This window comes from Cynocephalus volans, chromosome 6 (assembly GCF_027409185.1).
Source record: "Cynocephalus volans isolate mCynVol1 chromosome 6, mCynVol1.pri, whole genome shotgun sequence".
In the NCBI taxonomy this organism is placed as follows: Eukaryota; Metazoa; Chordata; class Mammalia; order Dermoptera; family Cynocephalidae; genus Cynocephalus; species Cynocephalus volans.
In genome coordinates this window covers 15,079,721-15,102,234 of record NC_084465.1, presented here as the reverse complement: position 1 = coordinate 15,102,234, position 22,514 = coordinate 15,079,721, and the positions used below count along the sequence as shown (strand labels likewise).

At 42.4% G+C, this 22,514-nt stretch overlaps 4 gene segments (V, D, J or C); all 4 read left to right on the top strand.

Moving 5' to 3' along the window:
• The first annotated feature begins 8,389 nt into the window (after positions 1 to 8,389).
• LOC134380859 (T cell receptor beta variable 5-5-like) lies at positions 8,390 to 9,186 on the top strand. The segment is given in 3 exon segments: positions 8,390 to 8,438; positions 8,564 to 8,856; positions 9,094 to 9,186. Coding segments are annotated over 3 exon segments (435 nt in total).
• A 3,623-nt stretch (positions 9,187 to 12,809) lies between these two features.
• Positions 12,810 to 13,310, top strand: LOC134380858 (T cell receptor beta variable 6-5-like). The segment is given in 2 exon segments: positions 12,810 to 12,858; positions 12,955 to 13,310. Coding segments are annotated over 2 exon segments (405 nt in total).
• Positions 13,311 to 15,039: 1,729 nt separating this feature from the next.
• LOC134380857 (T cell receptor beta variable 7-2-like) lies at positions 15,040 to 15,561 on the top strand. The segment is given in 2 exon segments: positions 15,040 to 15,121; positions 15,209 to 15,561. Coding segments are annotated over 2 exon segments (402 nt in total).
• A 4,936-nt stretch (positions 15,562 to 20,497) lies between these two features.
• Positions 20,498 to 21,082, top strand: LOC134380856 (T cell receptor beta variable 5-1-like). The segment is given in 2 exon segments: positions 20,498 to 20,607; positions 20,733 to 21,082. Coding segments are annotated over 2 exon segments (399 nt in total).
• The last annotated feature ends 1,432 nt before the right edge of the window (positions 21,083 to 22,514 follow it).

The following is a 22,514-nucleotide window of genomic DNA, read 5'->3' as shown; positions in this document are numbered from 1 at the left end:
AAGTAATTTGGTGTACATGTTGGAATTTGGCCAATGAACATGCTCTAAAGAGACCAACTGAGCATGTGCTAGATTAGGTTACATAATCTGTTACATCACCAGGAACCACCCCCTTAGTTGAATATTCATTAGACATCATGAATATATATAGCATAGCCAGTTATTTTATATATACTTTATATATATTCCTGGTAGAATCCAAGAAGAAGGCAGGGCTGCTGCTCTCTCTGGAGCGAGCCTGTACTTTGCCTGTAAAGTGTGTATTTCTTACTTTCTGTGTTCAACCTGCCTTTAGCATTACTACTGCTCACTTTCTCGAGCCAGCCTGCACTTTCTCTGTGAGGTATTTATTTCTTATTCTTTACCTTAAACCTCTTTTTGCTTTCTACTCCTACTCTGCTCTTGAATTCTTTCCTGTGGTGGAGTCAAGAACCTGGTAGATGACAGGGTGGGTTGAGGTTGGCTATCCCACCTCCCCAGACCCTCTCCTCTGGTAACACTAACATCTTTAAATATGAGTTTCCACTGGGGAATCCTACTCAATTTATTTTATTTTTTCCACTTCTACTGAGTTATTTGAATGACATCCCCCACCAATACCACCTTCCTCAGGTTTTAGCTATTCAGCTAGAGTGATTTTCAATAGTCTATTTCTTATTTGGATTTCTCTGAGCTCCAGAACTTCATATGACCTTCCCAGCTGAATATCTTCACCTTGGTATACCGTGGACACACAGAAACTCATCATATACCTAACGAAATTAATCTTATTCCCCACTACACTATACCCACTGTATCCAGCTTAGACTTTCATTACTAGTACTATATAATTTGTTTATTCATTTGATAAATATTTTCAATATTTATTTATCAAATGTCACTTCTTACTGGATATAGAAGCAATGTATTAAGACAGTTGGGAATCTTATTGACTTAGGTCCTCAAAGAGTAAAATTAAAGACATCAATACATGCATCCTTTGCATTAGTGTTAAAGCTTCTAATTGGTACTCTGTATCAAGGAAATAAGATAATTAAGCCGTTTGTTTTTCAAGTACTCCAAACCCCCATCAGACATATAACATAAACATAGTCCTGAGGGAATGATTTCTACTCCAACAATTGAAGGAAAAAAGCATTCATTTTTCAATGCCAGGTCATATCCTATAAATGAAACAGTTTGCTTGAGTAACCCGGTATCTTACAAGTGCCTTTCCTTTTTCATGTGCCTTTTTCTCACCAACCATGAGACCATGGTGTTCACTAACTAGCTGAAAATCCAAATAGATTTATAGTATATTTGTTCTTTTTAATTGTGCCCCTTGTCTAACTTTAGTCAGAGCCCTTCATGTTGTGTCAAAACAGTCTCCTGGAGAGCTGTGAGGTTGTCAGGGGTTGAGGGTGTTCTAAGCTAACTTCATAAAGATTTATCTTCAACACATAATCCAACTCACGTAATCTTTCCTTACAGACTCTAGTGAACCCAAGGCTAGATTTTTGCTTTCCAACTTTGAGAACCTTGTGAAAAAAGATTCTAGTCCTTGAGTACAATGGTTCCTCAACTAATGGATTTATAGATGAAAATGACTTTCCAAAATTTTGGAGACTAATATTTTTGCAAACTTGAGATTTAAAAAGTGAGGACCGGCAACGACATCATAAGTAAGACCCCAAAAGCACAGACAGCAAAAGAAAAAATAAACAAATGTAATTATATTAAACTAAAAAGCTTCTGTACAGGAAAGGAAACAATCAGCAGAGTGACAAGACAACTTATAGAATGGAAGAAAATATTTGCAAATCATATATCTGACAAGGGATTTTCGCCCCAAATCTACAAAGAACTCAAAGAACTTTACAGCAAAAACCCACAAATTATCCAATTTAAAAATAGGAAAAGGAGCTGAATAGACATTTCTTGAAGGAGGACATACAAATGGCCAGCAGGGATATGGAAAAATGCTCAACATCACTAATCATCAGAGAAATGCAAATTGAAACCACTTAAGATATCACCTCAGCCGGGACAGACTGACTATTATAAAAAAGACAGAGAATAACAAAGCTGGAGAGCGTAAGGAGAAAGGGGAAACCATCTGCACTGTTGGTGAGACTGTCAATTAGTACTGCCATTATGGAAAATAGTATTTGGGTTCCTCAAACAACTACAGATAGAACTGCCATATGATCTAGTAATCCCACTCCTGGGGATAAGTCCAGAGGATTGGAAATCATTACGTTGAAGGGGCACCTGCACTCCCATGTTTACTGCAGCTCTATTTACCATAGCTAGGTGATGGGACCAACATAAATGTCCATCTATGGATGACTGGATAATGAAATTGTGGTATATATACAGAATGGACTAGTACTCTGCCATTAAAAGATTGAAATTCTGCCATTTGCAGCAACATGGATGAGCCCAGAGAAAATTATCCTAAGTGAAACACCCAGATACAGAAAGAGAAATGCCATATGTTCTCTTCATAGATGAGTACTGAATCCTTAAATAAATAAATAATAGAGAAAGAGAGAAAAAGAAATAAACAACAATCACAGTAATAGGTTGAATTTTTAGAGAGAGAGAAAAGACCATGGTGACTAGAGATGGAAAAGGGGAGGAGAGGGGGAGATCGAGGGGGTTAAGGTTAATGGACACAAAGAATGATTACGTATTGCAATCATAAATAAGCTAACTATCCTGATCTAGCCCTCACACACATGGTACATAGTCAGTGAAAATCAACTTTGTACATCACATGTATGTATAATAAATTATCTTAGAAAAATTTTTAAAAAGTAATATGTTTAAAACCAACAACAACAGCAAATGTAAAATAAAACTTTACCATATATTCCCACCATAATTTCAAAAATACAAGAAAACCACACCCATTAGGAATGGCTATTATTGAAACAACAAAATTAAAACCCTTGTGCATTGCTGGTGGGAAATTAAAATAGTGCAGCCACCATGGAAAACAGTATGGCAGTTCCTCCAAAAATTGAACATAGAATTACTGTATGATCCAAAAGAAGTGAAAGCAAGTACTCAAACAGATATTGATACATTCATGTTTATAGCAGCATTATTTGCAGTGCCAAAAGGTAGAAACAACCTGTTTATCAATAACAGGATAAGCAAAATGTGACATATACATATAATGGAATATTATTCAGCCATAAAAAATAATGAAATTCTGATACATGCTACAACATGTATGAACATGGAAGACACTATGCTAAGTGAAATAAGCCCGACCACAAAAGGACAAATATCGTATGATTCCATTTGCAGGAGGTATGGAGAGTAGTGAAATTCATAGAGATAGAAAATAGAATCATGGTTGCCAGGGCCTGGGAGGAGGAGGAAAATGGGCAGTTAGTGTTTAATAGACATAGAGTTTCAGTTTGGGAAGATAAAAAGTTCTGGAGATGCATGGTCATGATGTTTGTGCAACAATGTGGATGTAGTTAAGGCCACTAAACTTTACACTTAAAAATGGTTAAAATGGTAAATTTTATGTTATGTATATTTTTCTTGATAATGAAATTAAAGAACTGTTTAGACAATCATTTGGAAAACATAATCTTCAAATAAAGACGAGTTACACTCAAGAAAGAAGAATTGGGTACCACAATTTTTAATGCAGAAAATTAAAATTTTGTGTCTTAATAACTGATACCTTATTTCTTAGAGAGGAAAACATTGTTGGTGGAAATATTTTAATACAAGTATATATTTTAATCCTTGGCAGCTCTCCCAAAATCTTCACCAGACTCTCTTAAACTCACCAGTACTATATGTGCATGATTTTGTCAAGGAAAACTAGGAGGAGCTTAGCTTTACGGCCAAATAATGTGACAGGGTTAGAAGAGACCAGGAGAATATGAACGTATGGGAATGATCAGAAATCTTGGGAAAAGCTTGAGATTTCCATAGTTCCCGGACTCTATGGGCTCTAGAAAATTTCACCTGGATCTTAAAGAAGAGAGAACTTCTTAGGTCTTATCTGGATTATGAACTTATTAGCTAAAATTGTGTTCATATGAAAAGAGGTTAAAAAAGACACCTGATGATTGGAGCCATTATTTTAGGAAATTAGAAATGTATATTAGTTCCTATTGGAATGAAAACCTGCAGTGTCTACACCAAGCATTGACTTCATTTAGAAAATCAAATAACATGAATATTTACCCTCAGAAATGCTAATGTCAAAATATGTTAGGTATGCTAAGTTACAATCTTTAATAAATTAACCTTATGCATTCTTATCGGTTACACAGCTTTTACATTCATGTTTATGTTGCATATCTCCACATAGTATATTTATCATGCTTGTTGAAAATTCTTGCTTTATCTAGTTCAATAATTTGCTTTCTGGGTATATATATTGGTCAATTTGTTATTGTCTTAGTCCTGTCGGACTGTTACAATAAAATGCCATAAAACGAGTAGCTTATAAACAACAGACATTTATTTCTCACAGTTGTAGAGGCTGGAAAGTCCATGATCAAGGCAAAAGCAGATCCAGTGTCTAGTGAGAGCCTACTTTCGTTTCATAGATGGCACCCTCTCACTGTGTCCTCACATGGTAGAAGTGCTGGCTAGCTCTCTGGAGTCTCTTTATAAGGGAACTAACTCCAGTCATAAGAGTTCTGCCTTCACGGTCTAATCACCTCCCAAAGCCCCACCTCCTAATACCTTCATATCAGTTATTAAGTTTCAACGTATGAATTTTGGGGGCACACAAACAGTCAAAATACAACAGAACAGTTATCTTTTGGAGTCCTTGGTGTCCCTTAGCGGTGTCAGTTACACTACTACTGATTTCTCCAATGAAAATGAACATGATATTGTTTTTCTATAAGGAGGAAGTCAGGCAAGAGCAAAACTTAAACAATATCCAAAATCCTGTTTTTTGCTGCAATCTTGGGCTCACCTCTCATTTTACTCATATGTCAGCCCCAAATAGCTTCAGTCTCTCAGGAGATTCTCAGGGAATTGGTTAGTCTTTGGTATTCATATTTTTTTCTTGCCTTATCAGGTTCACCTAGCGAAGGAGCCACAAGATGATGCTAGTTTGCAATTATAGAAGAAGCCAGAGCCAAGGCTCTTGTATTTCACACATGTTCATGATATTACCTGGGCCTCCTCTTATCTAAAACATGATAGTTATTTATCATGTGGTATGACACACCTCTGAAGCAATCTTAGATATTCTGTTCTGTTTCTTTTTATAGATAAGGATTGAGCAGCAATCAAGCAATTTTACCTAATTAAATGCAAAAATTGCTAGGTATTCTTTTTAAAGCAGGTAAGTACACTTTATCATAGTGGGATATATACTGATAGTATATATTTTTATGATTTTGTGTAGAAACTTAGCTTATCTACCATCAGAAACTCCATCAGACATATCAACTGCTATTGCGGAAAGTTTTGATGAGTCACGTATACACAAAATTCATAACAAGTATTAAGTTATAGAATATTTCCTTTGGGCTTAAGATAATTTTATCTGGTTTGTATCCATGGAGACTCAATCAGAGTGGAATTTTCCTTCTCTGGGTGGCATCTTGTAAGAGTTACTGGGCACTGATCATAGCTCATTGGCACATTGATTAGTGCCCGCCAAGGTCTGATGCAGCTGGATCAGGGATAACCAAAAAAAAAATATTTGTTCCTTAGGTATATAAGGAATATGTCTCAACATAATGACCATATGACAAACCCATAGCTAACATTGTTCTCAATAGTGAAAAGCTGAATGCCTTTCCTCTAAGATCAGGAGTAAGACAAGATGTCCAATCTGCCATTTTTATTCAACATATCATCTCAGTGATATCTGATGGAGTCATTTGCCTTTAGGCTTAAAAAGTCAAGAAATAGACTATATTAGAAAAGCTATACTCATTCTATCTAATGCATTGTTTAAAATTTAGTCATAGTTAAATCAAATGTGAATATTTAAAGAAGTTTGGATTGGAAGTAAACCAAGTCAGAAGTAGTGAGCAGAAAGTAAGGATCCAGGAATTGAATCCTCTCATACTCTGTTTTACCAAGTCTCCTTGTTTATTTTATTTTTTTATCCTACATAAATGCAGGCTGGCTCCTCTTTCCTACCATACTAGGTGTACAGGGTTGGAATATTTTATTTCTTGTGTGGATATCAAAGAAAAACTTAGAGGAATTTAATCATTTACCTGTGCACATTTTCCCATGAATGGGGAAATGGGAATTAGATTACTGCCAATTAACAGAGGCAAAAAGATTTGTAAAAGAGAGACGATATAAGGAAAAGAAACAAATTCTCCAGAAGTATAGGAACAGTGAGTATTATTTTCTTTATTTTGGAGTAAGTGATTAGCAGGCACCTATCAAATAGTTGTCTGAGTGGTCTGCCTTGGGCAAGCTGACTAAGGATAATAAAGAAAAAAGACCTTAACGATAAATCATTCACAAATTCATTGAGAGTCCAACTGCAGTGAGGGAGACAGGCTGTCTTTGTGTAGTTTCTGCCACAGCTCTTGCTTTATCACTTCCACCTAAGCTCAGCCAGGTGTGCACCATCTCCTCCATCAGAATTTTCTCAAGGCAAACAAAACAAAACTTTCTTCATGACCTGTTTTTCTCTTACAGTGTAAAAAGGGACCTCAAGAAAGACAAATCCAAATTCGTTAGGGATGTTTGTATTTTTTTTTTTTTTGTATTTTTTTATTCCCGTAGAAAGAAACAGTGTAATAGGCAAGATGTTAAAAATAATTCCTAATTTAGAGAGCTTGTTTGGAGGTTCTAGCAGGGGAGCGCAGCTACTCGTATACCCTTGACCGAAGAACGGTCCTCTCCTCTAGCGGGGAAGGTCGTCCTCTTCGACCGAGCGCGCAGCTTCGGGAGGGACGCACACGGAGCGGTGAGGGAGGAAGGGGACACCCGCCTAGCCAGCCAGATCAGCCGAATCAACCCTGGCGATCAATGGGGTGACAGATGTCGCAGCCAGATCGCCCTCACATCCAATAATTCCTAATTTAAACCCATCCTAAGTCCCTTGGAACCATGTCAGGAAGGCTGTATTAGTCAGCTTGGACTGATGCAACTAAATACCATAGACTGGGTGGCTACAACAAACTTATTTTGTCACAGTTTGGAAGTCCAAGATTAAGGTGCCAGCATGGTGGGGTTTTGACGAGGACTGTCCTTCTGGCTTGCAGACGGCCACCTTCCTTCTGGCTTGCAGACGGCCACCTTCCTTCTGGCTTGCAGACGGCCACCTTCCTTCTGGCTTGCGGACGGCCACCTTCTGTGTCCTCACGTGGAAGAGAGAGCAAGGGCTCTCCTGTTTCTTCTTATAAAGTCACTAATTGTATTGAATCTGGGCTCCACCTTTATGACCTCATTTAACCTTAATTACTTCTATAAAGGCCTTTTCTCCAAATACAGTCACATTGGGCACTAGACTTCAACAAACGAATTTGGGGGGAACATAAACATACATAACAGAAGCAAAATTTTGGTTACTGCACAATGGACCACATGGAGGCGCTGTGGCACCACCGAACTCCAAATGTTTCCAGGGAGGAGTCCACAGAGCTAACTGCCCGGGACAGTGTTTCCACTGGAAAGTTTGATGACATAAACACAAATCTGCAAGTGTGCTGACCAAGCAGGGAGCCATGAACTTTACCTATGCAGTGGAGAGGGAGTCGGAGTCCTTCTGAGCTTGCAAGGGGAAATGGAGAGCCGGTGCTGGGCTGGGGCAGCCTGCATGCCTGGGGCAGAAACAAGCAGAGGAACAACTGCCCCAAAGAAGCTATGGGGATGGATAAGCGGCCTAACCCCAGCCCAGCCCAGCCCAGCCCTGTGTGCTGTGTGAGAGGCTTTGCAGGACAAGTGAGGACCTGTCAAGTGAGGCCAGGTGCATGAGAACCTGCTGAGACCGTGACATCAGAGCAGTGACATCACAGCCTATCATCCTGTCAGAGAAGGGATGCCCAGAATCCAGTCCTCAGAGGGTCAGAACCCTGAGTAGGGTGACACTTGACCCACTCTGCCCCATTCTGCCATGGGCTTTGCTTATCTGCTGTGTGGCCCTTTGCCTGCTGGGAGCAGAGGAGCTCTTGGTACAGATGGAGCATTGCTGGGACATGCCTGATCCAAGGCACCATTGGGCTCCCTCCTGGGGCCTTTCCCTGTCCTCTGTCTACTTCCCTCACATGCCCAGTAGCTTCTACCCTGCAGAACCAGAAAGAACTAAACCTCGGGAAGCCTTCAGAGGATGACACCAGGACAGTGACATCACAGGATACTCCTCCAATCAGGAAAGGCATGATCGAGAAACTCAGCTTCACCCTGAGCATAGAGGCCCCGTGCTGCCTGCCCTGGCTGTGCCATGGACTCCAGGCTCCTCTGCTGGGTGGTGCTCTGTCTCCTGGGAGCAGGTGAGTCCTATGGACAAGGAGCACATCTCCATGCTGAGCTGCCGACCCCTGTAGCCTCCGCTTTCCCCTGTGGAAGCACCACCAGCTTCTCCCCTGTGATCACTCTCCATGTGCTTTTCCCACAGGCCCAGTAGAGGCTGGAGTCACCCAAAGCCCAAGACACCTGATCAAAACAAGAGGACAGGAAGTGACACTGCGATGTTCTCCTGTCTCTGGGCACCTCAGTGTGTTCTGGTACCAACAGGCCCTGGGTCAGGGTCCCCAGTTCCTCTTCCAACATTACAGCGAGGAACAGAGAGCAAAAGGAAACTTCCCTGACAGATTCTCAGCTCACCAGTTCCCTGACTATCGCTCTGAGCTGAACGTGAGCTCCTTGGAGCTGGGGGACTCAGCTCTGTATCTCTGTGCCAGCAGCTTGGCACAGCCCTGCAGAGTCACCAACGTCCTGTGCACAAACTTCCCACCCCAATGTGGAACAACCTCAGACCTGACATGTGTGTGAGAACCTAGGGACAGTAGGGGGTAAGAGAAATGGTTTCAGGGCCCTGGAAAGTGCAGCCTGGGGCTTTTCCGCCATTCAGGGTGGGACCAACAAGGCCACAAGGATCCGCTCAGAGGGTGGTGCTACTTCAGTAGGTTCATTCTAAAATTACCTTCTTCTCCTGGCACTCTATCCTACAGAGGGAGAGGAAGCATTTTCAATATAATAGGTGGTACCTTCCTCTTTATGGAGGGAGGCCCATTTTAGGGTCAAGATTATTTAATAATTGTGTAGTGTAGAAGGAAAAGTCACAGGGGTTTGCTTTATATAGTTGAGGGAGAAGAAATGAAGATTTGGGAAAATTCAAGGAGAGAGAACATGATTAAAGATTGTTGAAAACAGCGGTGGAGCGACTAGGTGATAAAAAATGCTGTTCTGTGCTCCACGATCGCTCAAAGGCTTTAGTACCAGAAAATGCAAAGCAAGGCCTTATAGCAACTGGCATTGCCTGGCGGCTGGTCCCAGCTGGGGACATCACCACATAAACAGTTGCCCGATGTGAGAACCCAGAATTGGTGCTGACATCGTACCTCATGACCTCTGGCTCCAACTTGCCTCCTGAGGCACAGCTAAGTATTTCGCAAAATGCAGTGGAGGTCTTGTCACCCCTGGACATAAATAGGCAAATGCTTTCGAGTTCCCCCCAAGATAAATTCTGCTTTCCTGGGACAGTTTCTCACACTCACTGCCCAGATCCTGTTACCTTCTGAGACCAACCAGCTCTTCAAACATTTCCTGAAACTCAGCAGTCTTTTGCACTGTCTCTGTTGGCTCACACTGTTTCCATGACCTGGAAGCGCCTTCCTCTCCCAAGACACGTCTGTCAAGGACTGGCTCACTCCTGCCTTGCTCTTTGCTACTTACCCTGACTGTCCCCTTTTCAGTACTATGTCACTCTCTTCTCCCTATCTTCATAGGAAAAGCCAAGTATATAATTGATACTCTTTGATGTTTGTGAAATAAGACAATGCCCACTTACATAGAGCCCTGGAATATTCTATTAATATTCTATTAATGTGGTCAGTAGTTAGTGATCAATAGTATTATATTAAAATATTTATATATTGTTAATATTAATAATTATATGAATATATTATTATTGTTAATAGTATTCATCACAAACTGTTTACTGGTTAGAGTTCATGGCACTTCTGCATATTCATGGCAAATGTCATACCCAACTAAACAGCCTTCATTATAACTGAAAGGACTATTTATATCAAGATTTTATAAATTTAGAAATAAATTTGTAAAATCTAAAAATCCATTTTAGAAAACGCACTATCTAAAATTTGGCAATCATTAATTAATTTTGTTTTATTGATTAATTTATTCATTTTTAAAATTTTGTACAATTTATTTTTAGAAAAGTTTGAGGAAACACCATCCAATGGAGTCAGAGAAGTGCTCCTGGTAATCGTTAATTTAAATAAAAATATGAAAAGCTATGGATCTGGTTAATCAGGAGCAGCTATGGAATACAGTGTTTCCAGGCTGGATCTGCTTGATATCCTCACACTGCTTAATTTTATGGCCCCTATCATTCTGTTTTGTCTCTTCCACGTTAGCATATTAATTGCAATGCTGTACAATTATTTATTTTTTAGTGAAAATATTGGTTCATACATCCTTTTGCCTCCACTGGCTAAGGGTGGATTTGAAGATCAGACCTAAATCAGCAGGTCTGGGGAAGCATAGGGCGGGTGTGTGTGAGAGGGTGGGGAGGGGGGTTTTTGGGGTGGGGGTTGGGGAAATCGCTGTTCCTGATTTAGACAATTTTGAGCACATCAGGTCAGGTGAGTCCAGGAGACTGTGGACTTTGGCCAGTTGGAGGCGCTGTGGATCCACAGTGCTGCAGGGACCCCTGGGGAAGGCTTGGGAGGCTGCTGGCAGTGGTTGGTGGCATGCTAGCATATCCCTTAGCCACATGTAGCTACTGAGTACTTGAAATGTGACCAGTGCCACACACTGAAGAGATCATATTTTGCAGATATATGGTTAAATAAAATATTATTAAAAATTAGTTTCAGTTGTTCTTTGTGTTTTGTAATGAGACTACTAGGGAGGCGGCTGGAGTTTACCGAGTGCGCCCTGGGGAATGTGAAGTTAAACAGGCTCTTCACTGTCCAGGGATGGGTAACCACTATTCTAGTCATTACTTCCATGAGTTTGACTATTTTAAATACCTCACATGATCAGAAAGTATTTGTTCTTTTGTGGCTGACTTATTGTACTTAGCATAATGTCCCCCAATTTCATCCATGTTGTCGCCTATGGCAGGATTTCGTTCTTTTTAAGGCTTACCAATATTCCACTGTGTGCACATACTACATTTAAAATCTACAGTATTAATGTATATCTGGCTGATTGTATGGAAATCATCTGTCACGCGAGTGGCAGGGTCATTTGTAGAACTGCAAGCAACATTATGCACATTCACAGTTCAGCTCTGCCCCACCAAGAAGACTCAAAAAAAAAATAATAATAATGCCATCATTAGTTGACAATTTACTATATACCATATGAAAGTCCTTCACTTACAAAATTTCCATTAATTAGAAATGTATGTATCAGAAAAAAAATCCTAAGGGGAACATGCTATTCTCATTTTACAGATAAGGAAATTGACCCATAAGTTAAATAATTTGACCAAATCGAAAAACTATTAGGACATAGTTCTGGGACTCAAATCCTGATTTGTCTCTAAAACCCATGTTTAAAACTATACTATAATGCATTTTCATTAAGAGTGATATGTATCTTCAAAAATAAGAATGCTGTTTCCTATCTCCCTTTCAGAACTGCCGGCTTTAATAAAATTATGGATAGAGATCAGTTTACCCTGGAGTCATTGGTGCAGGGAAAAAGATGTGACCAGGAGCCGTGACACCTGGTCCTGATCTGATTCCAACATCAGCCAGTCTAGATCTGAGGGAAGTTCTTGACATGTTAGGTTTACTTTTTAATTTTTTTAATCTATACCATGAGACTGATACTCTCCATCTCATGGGGTTCTAGGCAAAATTTAATAACCATCAAGTAGCTAGCATGTAATAGGAATCTGGACACCTTGATTTCCTTTGTTAATCTTGGAAACCTCTTCCCTCATTTCCTATTTGCAAAGGCAGATACGGAGAAGTCACCATCCTCCAAAAAGCAAGGTCAGTCACCAGCAGGAGGGTGTCTGCCAGCTGTGGTCTCACCCCAAGCTCAGGAAACAAGGGCTCTGGGGGACGTGAAGGTGCTCCAGCCACAGGAGTCCTATCTGTCAGTGAATTGACAAGAAACAGAGCAAGACAATTCTTCAAAGGTTGATGAGGCTGCCCCTGGGATTTGGAAACCAGAAACCAGAGAGAATCATCGCAGGCAGAAGATGTTAACAGGGCCGTGGTCAATTAAGCAAGTTAGAAAAGGATACTTGAAGGAGTATTTGGGGCACAGGAGTCATAAAAGGCACCAGGAAGCCATAAGGATTTTCCCTAAGATACTAGACTACAGAAATACTTAGTTCAAACCAGTGTATTAGTAAGGAATTATATCATCGCAGGAATTAAATATACATGGAGTTACAAATTGTTTTACAAAAAGTCAAGAAAAACCTGTAAGGCTTGTGTCAATTCAGACAAGTGCATTCGTCCCATTCTAAGCTGTTCACTTGCACATTTACTTCAGATGTGACCCTCTGCGGAAAGGGGTGTGGCCCCTGGTGACAGGAAGGCTCTGGGGCTCAGGCAGGGAGAGGGAGGTCTCAGAATGACGCCTTCCAGAGCCCCTTCCCTTTTCATCAATGCCCAGACCCAGAAGGTCCTTCTGTTCTACCTGGCACTGCCATGAGCATCAGCCTCCTGTGCTGTGTGGCCTTTTGTCTCCTGCAGGCAGGTGAGGCCTGGGTGGGCCACCCATGGGATTTCCAGGCTCCTGCAGCCAGCCTTCCCACTGGGGATGTGGCATCAGCTTTGTCCTCCTTCTCTGCAGGTCCAGTGAATGCTGGTGTCACTCAGAACCCAAGATTCCAGGTCCTGAAGACAGGACAGAGTTTGACACTGAGTTGTACCCAGGATATGAACCATGACTACATGTACTGGTATCGACAGGATCCTGGGCTGGGGCTGAGGCTGATCCATTATTCATATGGTATTGGCAGCACTGACAAAGGAGATGTCCCCGATGGCTACAGTGTTTCCAGATCAATTACAGACAACTTCCCCCTCACTCTGGGGTCTGCCACCCCCTCCCAGACATCTGTGTACTTCTGTGCCAGCAGCTACTCCACAGTGCTGCACGGCCGCCTCCTCTCTGCACATAAAGGCAGGGGAGGCTCTGCACCCTGACCTCAGTGACCCCCTTGGCAGAGATCTCAGTACCAGGAACCTGGGAGACCTGAGGGCCCTGGGCAGTGTGAGCCCCGTCTGTGCCCAGGGCCTTCTCCAGACAACCTCAGGCACAGATGTGTTCCTTCTTGCTCTTTGGCCTTTCCCCTGTAGCTCTCTCTTGCATGGGCAAGGTGCTTCCCCACATTTGACATCTAGAAATAGGCCTGGGTCTGAAGCCCCCTGGTTGGAAAGTGATATGTAACTCGAATACATCTAGACTCCAGTCTCTTCCTGGGTACCACGTGGCTTTCTCTCTTTAGGGTTCTCGCCCAGCCCCACCTCCACTGGAGCCCTACTCCTGCCACCTTTCCCTTATGGACAGTCACCCTATAATGCCCCGCCAGTTTCCCATCCCCACCTCCCTGCTTTCTCTACTCCAGCCACGCTGCCAGCCCATCAGCTGTGCCTCGTTCCTGCCCACTGCAGAGGCGTCAAAGTCTCTCCCGGGCACTGGGCATGGAGAGTCAAAAATCGAACAAGGAAAAAGAGACTGTCAAAAACCATCAGGTAATTTAAAAAACAGTATATAGGTTATCTAGAAATGATTCATATTTCACTGAAAACAAAATGGATGAATTAAACAGCAGATTATGTTGTCCTACAGAGTTTTTAGTTATGTCAAAGACAGATCTGAAGAAATGACCTATAATGCAGCAGAGAAAAATATAGGCGAAATGGAAAAGAAAAGTTAAAACAGGAAAAAATGGAGATTTCTAGTAGAGTAGAATATACATACTATTATATTTAAATTTTACATTTTTTTCAACATATAATTAAAGTTTCGTAGAGAAAAAATCGGACAAACAATCTGAGGTACTGTTGCATGTGATGCTAGCTGAGAAGTTTTCAGAGGTGATCAAAGACTTAAATTCTCAGTTTCAAGAATTCAAATGAATCCCAAGTAAGATCAATAGTGTAGTGACATCACAGTGAAATTGTAAAGCATAAATGACAAAGAGAATATTTTACAGGCAGTCAAAAAGGAAAGATAAATATCTCCCGAAAGAATAGACTGAGGGCAACAGTTTAAGTCAAGAAAGGGAATTAAAAATAACCATCAACGCAGAATTACAGTCCTCGTTCACGGAATAATGAGGTGGATGAAAACATATTTTCAGGAGGACAAAAGAAAAAAAACTCTGTGTGTCTGCCACCAAGATATCTTTTCAAAATTATGTTTATGAAGGATGGAAAATGATCCCAGAAGAAAAGTGTGAGACGCAGCACACGAGGGAACCAAATGAAATGAATGGTCGTGTTGAGCACATGTGAGTAGGAGAAAGGAGGAGACTGTGATAGAAACAGGGACGTTCAAAGGACATCGTGGCCTGCTGATAAGACACCAGGTTCACCCTCTGATGTCGTGTATTGGAAGTGCTGTTGACACATCTCTGTGCATGTGCCCTGCAAATGGAGGAGTGGGTACTGGGTGAGAAGGTAACCTCAGAGATGCACCGTGAGACCTCTGTGTCCAGACAACTCTGGAGTCGAAAGTGGTAGCCCAGGAGATGATTTTGTTAAAAAGATGCTTATAGATATTTAGATCAGTCATCCAAGCATGTTGTTACATAAATCCTGTGTTCCTGAGGTGGTAGGAATTGCTAGAGGAAGTGATGTCACTGTGGGAACTGCCATGTGGGGACAAACGACATCCCTCCTCCTCTGTTCCTGCTCTCAAGGACCTAACCTGGTGAACCTCCCATTCTGTCCTGACCCTGCCATGGGCCCCAGGCTCCTCTGCTGTGTGGCCGTCTGTCTACTGGGGGCAGGTGTGTGTGCATGCGTGTGTCAGTGTGTGTGTGTGTGTGATGACCACATTGTGTTCCTCATTCTGTTCCCACCTTCTGTCTCCACAGATCACACAGGTGCTGGAGTCCTCCAGTCCCCCAGGCACAGGGTCACAGAGAGGGGACAGAATGTAGCTCTCAGGTGTGATCCAATTTCTGGTCACACTGCCCTTTATTGGTACCGACAGAACCCGACAGAAGGCCCAGAGTTTTTGATTTACTTCGTAGGTGGGAAAGAAACAGACAAATCAGGGGCATTTAGTGACCGCTTCTCTGCTGAGAGGCCCGAGGACTCATTCTCCACTCTGAGGATCCAGCCCGCAGAGCAGCGGGACTCGGCTGTGTATCTCTGTGCCAGCAGCTCAGCCACAGTGTGGCACAGTCCCCTCCTCCCTGCCCACAAACCGCTTCCTCCTCTCTAGAGGCCTTTCTTTCTCCTTCACTCTGTAAGGGAAAGAGGTAGATGGGGTTAGTGGTCCTTTGGGTAGAAGGAGACCACAGATTAACTCCTGAAGCAGTGGCTGTAAGGCTCCACGGTGAGGACATGGTGCCCTCAGGCAGGCTTCCACGGGACGTGGAGGCTGCTGCCCACGTGCACAAGCTGCGGTCACGTGCAGTGAACTCGCCTCTCGCTCTGCATGTGTTGACGGCCTCTGGTAGGTCTGAGGTTACATCCTTCTCTATTCTGAAGCCTCTTCTATCCCTGGCACATGGGAAGTTTTCCACAACAGAGCATCAAACCTGTGTTCCTATTTGAGAGGAATCTCAGAAACCCGATCTCTTTCACACAAATGTTACCTTGTGCACTGTAAACCCTAGTGTGAGCCGAGGTCCAGCATCGTGGTGTGCGTGTGTGAACACAAGAAGCACTTAATGGTATTTTGCACAATTTGGACTGTTCTGGTAATTGTGCAAAGCAGAGAAATAGTGGCTTCCAACATGAACTTTGTATTTCATTTTCTTTTCAAGGGGAAAGAACAAAGCAGAAAACAGCAGAACAACTTTAAACTCCCTGAGTAATCTGGGATTCAATGAGTCTAAAACTGTTACATAAAGTCTCCTTGGCTTTAATTCCATTGGAAACCAAGCAATAATTCTCTGGAGGAAAAAAAATCTTGACAACAAGTTTTAAAACACACAAGTAAATATACTACTTAGGGGAAATATTCATAGGTGGACCAAACAGTTGCATTAGGCCTAGAGATAATCAACTAGTAGAATTATCAAAAAGAGAACATATGTGAAGTCTCTACCAAGTACCTGTGGGCAAACGGCAGTGTTCTGAGTTTTCTGAACCTAAATGAAGGAAAGAATCTAATTGTCACTATTACTTTGGATTGGATTAAATTTCTTGAGCTCCTCATTTTTTTTCTTGTGTGTTACACTTTCCTCTGTGTAACCAAGATGGAAAAAAGAGAAAGAAAAAATTCACTCCAAGTACCATCAAGGAGGCCCGGAGCGACTGCCGCCCTTCAGGGGAGCAGCCCAGATTCAAAATCAGCTTTTCTTTTTATGGACAACACAAGGAAGTTCCACAAGAAAAATCAGTCGATTCAATCATCAAAGAAGGACATAAAAAAGGCAGTGTAAAACTTGTAACAGCAGTAAATTAACAATGTGACATTCCAGAATGTAATCTGTAAAATGCTAGGTTAATTCACCAACAAACAGCTTGTCCTTAGTAAACATTTTCTTTTCCACATACTTCCTACAGCGGGCGATTTCCATAGCATATTTAAACAGCAGTCAAGCAGTTTCCTTAACAGATCTTAAGAACAATCAGCAGGTTAAATAGTCAATAGTCATTCAAGCCGGAATCAAACCAGCAACCTAAAACAGTCAAAGTACACAATCCCATCCCTAAACAGTGATTAGAACTGATTAGATGGCTTTTGCCAAACTTATCTGTGGACTCTTGTCCCCTTACCCGACAGCCTTTTGGCTCATTCATACACTACCTAAAAATCCTATTCTAAGATCAAAGTAGAATCAAGATTTCTAAACCACTACACTTGTGAAATATTACAGGATAATTTGGGGCATTTTATCTTCCTCCAGTCCGTATCTCTTCTTAGCACGTAAAGGTCTAAGCTTTGTGTCTATGCTGTGCCCAAGATCACATCTGTGAGGAGGCCAAAAGGGAAGGCTGGCTGACCCAGAAACACACTCGCAGAGAGGGGAGCCTGCTTGCTTGAATGGCAAAAATGAAAGTTTAAACTATAAGACTGACGAATGACTAATTTCCCAAATTATGACATTTATAGCAGTTCATTGTTCCTGGAATGATTTCCACAGCCTTTGAAGATTCTTTTAGAGCTTTTGTTTGTCTACAGCTTTTGTTCAGCAATTGATCCCCCGCTGTTTCTCAGAAGACTTGTCAGTCCACCTTATTTTATTTTGATGCCACATTTGGATGTTGTGTTTTTCAGTCACTAAGGACCTCTCACATTTTCAATATTTTATATAGATATAAAATTAGTGTTCATGCCTTTGCTTATTTTTGTGTGATAAATTTCTGAATTGAACTGTGGAATACAAGCATAAATTTGTATATGACTTCCATCTTCTATGCAATTTATTTATTTACTTTTTAGTAATACTTTATTAAGGCAAAGAGAGAGAGTAAAATGCTCGTACATGGACAGCTAGGTAAATTTTGACAGATGCATTCACAGTGCAATCAAAACTGAAATCTCAAAGGAGAACATTTCCATCACCCTAGAAAATTCCTTTATGCTTCTTTCCAATCCATTTCTCTCAAAGAGGTAACCACATTTCTGATTTTTATCACCATTGATTAATTTTGTCCATTCTTGAGCTTCATATAAATGAAGTCACATACTACTGTATTTTATTGACATATTTTTCAATAATTAATATTTTGAAATGCATTCATGTTGTGTGTATCAGTATTTTAATTGTTTTTATTGATGAGTGATATTCCATTGTATAAATATACCATAATTTCCTTATGCATTCTCCTGTGGAGAAATATTTGTGTTACTCCAGTCTTCAACTATTATGAATAAAGCTGCTCAGAGCATTCTTGTACAATTCTTTGTGTGTATTAATGCACACATTTCCCTTAGGTACAGACCTAAGGATTGAATTACTGATTCATAGGGTAGATCATGTTTAGCTTTATTACAAACAGCTTAACAGATTTCCAAAGTGACAGTACCAATTTACAATGCCCAGGGATGGGAGTTCTCCTGTTTCTACACACTCACCATTTGGTGTTCTCAGTCTTTTTATTGTTAACTATTCTATTGGGTCTGTAGTAGTATCTCCTTCATATTTGCCTGATGAACAAATGATATTTACTCTTTTTGTATGTTTACTGGTCAATCCTATCTTCTTATCTCCTTTTGTAAAGTGTCTACTTTTGAATTTGCCCAATTTAAAAAATATTGGGCTATTTGTTATTTTGTTATTGATTTGTAGGAGAATTATTTATATTTTACATAACAATCTTTTTACCATTAAAAGCACTGAGTCTGTCCTCTCACAGAGTAGCTTCCTTTTTCATGTTCTTAAGGGTGTCTTTTGGTGAACTGATGGTTTAAATTTTCCTGAAGCCTAATTTATACATATTCTTTCATTTAGTGCCCTCTGCATCCTGAGACATATCTGCCTACCCCAAAGCTGTGAATCATTCTTTTCTATTACTTGCTCTAGTGCTTCACTTAAGTAGTCGCAGAATTGTTTTTTGTCATCATCTGAAAATGCTCCACCTCCAAAGCCACAAATTAAACATCCCACTATCTGCCCACAGCTTCTTATCCTACTAAACCCATTCTTTGATTTATTGGGATCTCCTATCCATTGGTAACTATTCTTTCTTTCTATTCCTTCCTAAGGACCCAGTGAGGGGCACAACCACTGGTGGATGGGAGGGCATGTCCTGAAGAGGAGATCTGAATGAAGCACCATGGTGTGCACTATGTTCATGAAGCAAATATATCTGGCTGCAGACTTCCCTAGGAAGGAGTAGGTAAGGATGCACAGGGATTCTTTACTGGATCCTCCTTGGATTCTGTGTTCCTCAAGTCACACTGTTTATTTTCATATTGCATATATCTCAGTGCTTCTGAAGACTCTCTTAATGGTGCCAATTGCATGATTTTAGAATTGCTGTTGCTAATTGGAAAATGTTGGAAATTTTTTACCTCTAGTTGCAGAATGTTGGAAACTTTGTTATTGCTTTTTGTTGTTGTTGTTTTGTCTTTTTTATTTGTTTGCTTTTGGTTTCATTTTTAAGGCAAAATATACTCTTGAAGCTCATTTTCCCCTTGCTAGGTGTATTGGTCAGGGTCCTGGCAGGATTGAGGAGGGAGAATGAAGGAACTATTTACAAAGGTTTCACAAGGTTAAGGGAACTCTGTCAGGGAAGATGAGGCATCCTGGCACTAGCAAAAATGGGTGTCTCTTATTCACACAGGCCTGAAATAAGAAGCAGGGTATTTGAGTCCCTGGCCATTGGGGCAACGTGGCCTTGAGAGAAAGCTGCCTGTGAGGTGCTGTGGCCTTTTGTAGAGCAAAGCAGCCACTCTGAAATGCATTCCAGCAAAAAGGGAGCCAAGGAACAGACATTGCAAACCGGGAGAGTTGGTTGCCCTACCTCTTTCTGTCTTCCTGCCATAGACAAATTCACACAGGAGGTAGAGAAGAAATGAGCTAGTAAATAAAACCCGATGTGGTCAGCCTCTAAAGAGAAGGTGGATCTGGAGGCAAAAAAGTAAATACACACATAGAATGGCTTTGAGGATGGCAAATTCTGCATTGGCTAGGGCAGTGCTGTGAGCTGATAAAGTCATAGAACTTTCTCTGCAGATTCGTACTCCTAGTAAGTTAAAGAGCAGTCAGGCCCACTTTGAACTGATCAGATGGACAAAACCTTGGTAATTGAATCACTGGGCACTCAGGGGAGAGGCTAGGAATGCTTCTGGGGAAAGGAAAATACAAAGAGAAATCTTGGTTTGAACCCAGCATCAGCAAGAGGATGTGAGGACACCCAAGCAGAGCTGGTACAGGAGGTTTTAATCACCGGCTCCTTGCCCTCAGCTGATGGGTGGGTGTGTGAGTTCCAGCAGGGAGCCCTGGAAGAAGTGGGTGGGTGGGGAGAAGGATGAGAGAGAGACAGTTCAGCCTGGGTGCCAGGGCAGTGCAGGCAGAGGAGCAAGTGCCTCATTAGAGAAGGCTTTGCATTAACCCAGCCTTGCCAATCTGCAGAACAGGGGAGGAAATCTGGAGTGCTGGGAGCACTGGACCTCAGAAAGCCTGCAGAGAGATGACATCAAGACAGTGACATCACAAGGAACTCCTCCAATGGGGAAATGCAAGGCCAAGAACTCAGCTCTTGCCCAAGAAGAACATGGCCTGAGCATAGAGACTCTGTGCTGCCTGCCCTGACAGTGCCATGGGCTCCAGTCTCTTCTGCTGGGTGCTGCTCTGTCTCCTGGGAGCAGGTGAGTCCTGTGGACAAGGAAGGCACCCCTGTGGTGAGCTGCCGACTCCTGCATCCTCCACTTTCCTTTGTGGAAGCACCACCAACCTCTCTCCTGTGATCACTCTCCATCTGCTTTTCCCACAGGCTCAGTGGAGGCTGGAGTCACCCAAATGCCAAGATACCTGATCAAAACAAGAGGACAGGGAGCGACACTGCGATGTTCCCCTATCCCTGGGCACCTCAGTGTGTTCTGGTACCAACAGGCCCTGGGTCAGGGCCTCCAGTTCCTCTTTGAATATTACAGTGAAGGACAGAGAGCAAAAGGAAGCTTCCCTGACAGATTCTCAGCTCACCAGTTCCCTGACTATCGCTCTGAGCTGAATGTGAGCTCTTTGGAGCTGGGGGACTCGGCTCTGTATCTCTGTGCCAGCAGCTTGGCACAGCCCTGCAGAGTCACCAACGTCCTGTGCACAAACTTCCTGCCCCAGCTCTGACAGTGACAGCATTCAGGCTTCCATCCAGGCTTTGCTCCTTCCAGGGATACTTTCAGTTGTTTCAAAGTCTTGCTGTGTCCTGCTGAGCTCAGAGCACTCCCAACCGGCAAAGACCAGGTTCACATGTATGCACTGAATGTTTCCACTTCTCTGCCAGTATCTCCTTGCAGCTTGTCCAGTCCTGGGTAACTTCAGTAGAATAGTGACATCTGAGCCCGTCATGTGTGCTAGAGTCTCTGTATACATTATATGTCTTGAAGCTTTGCAACTCTTATGCAAATCACATATTCCCTTTGTAGATGAAAAGCTCAAGGAAACTGAGCCATTTCTGCAATGTCTCATGGTTTGTAACAAGCAGAAATGGGGGACAAACTTTCCTGTGTTCCTAAAGTCCATAGATCTTCCACACGCCCAGCTGCTCCATCCTTAACCTCTGCGTCCTGGTCAGCGAGACGCAGCCCCTGCCCTGCCCCCATGTGTCCAGCTGGACAGCAGTGAGAAGCTCAGACGTCATCGTGGGTCATGACTATGACCTCCTTGTTGGCCACTTTTCACAATTAAGAATAAATGTACTTGACATATATTTTCATGAAAGAAATGAAGTAGAGACCTAGGGGTGGAAGGAAGGGACATATGTTCAGTGCAGAAGAAATAGTCTCTAAAAAAAGGATCCCTAAGGTAGAAACCCCATGATGATGGTGGAGAGACACATGAAGGGCAAATGGTATAGGACTTTGGAGGGCTAGTGTCTCATAGAAGAAAGGCAGCCAGGAGCAGAGAACCTGTGGGTGGAGGTTTATGAGTTTAAGTTGAAGGTTAGTAGAGGGCACAGGGAGAGGTGGAGGGCAGTTGAGTGGGTCACTGGCTGGCAGGGACAGTGACATTGCCTGTGGAATTCACCAAGAGCCAGGTCTTATTTCCCCAACACACAAACTGAAGAATTCCCCTATAATCCCCCCATTTTGCCCTGACCCTTCCATGGCCACCAGCCTCCGCTGCGGTATGACACTTTGCCTCCCAGGAGCAGATGAGGTCTCTAAAGCCCTTCCCTGTGCTTACCAAGTCCTAATTTAAGCCTTTACCTCATGTCTACAATATTTGGGTCCTTCCCTGGCATTGTTTCCAGTTTCAACTTCCCTCTGTCACAGACTTGTTCCAGCAGTCCCCCCCACAGCCAGCTCCCCCTGCAGACACAGGTAAGCAGAAAATATGGGTGGCCTTGTCTTCAGAAGGCCACGACCCAGTCTGGGAGTCAGGGAAAGACCTTGTCCCTAGGAGCCTCTCCCAGCCCACCAGGATGGGTCCCAGAGCCCTGTGCCACCCTGGGTGTATGAAACTCTGTTTTGTTCCGAGGTTGTCCCCAGGTCAGTCTCAGCTGCATGAGGGCATGCGCCAGCAGCACGACGTGAGTGGACCGACCTTCTCCTCTATG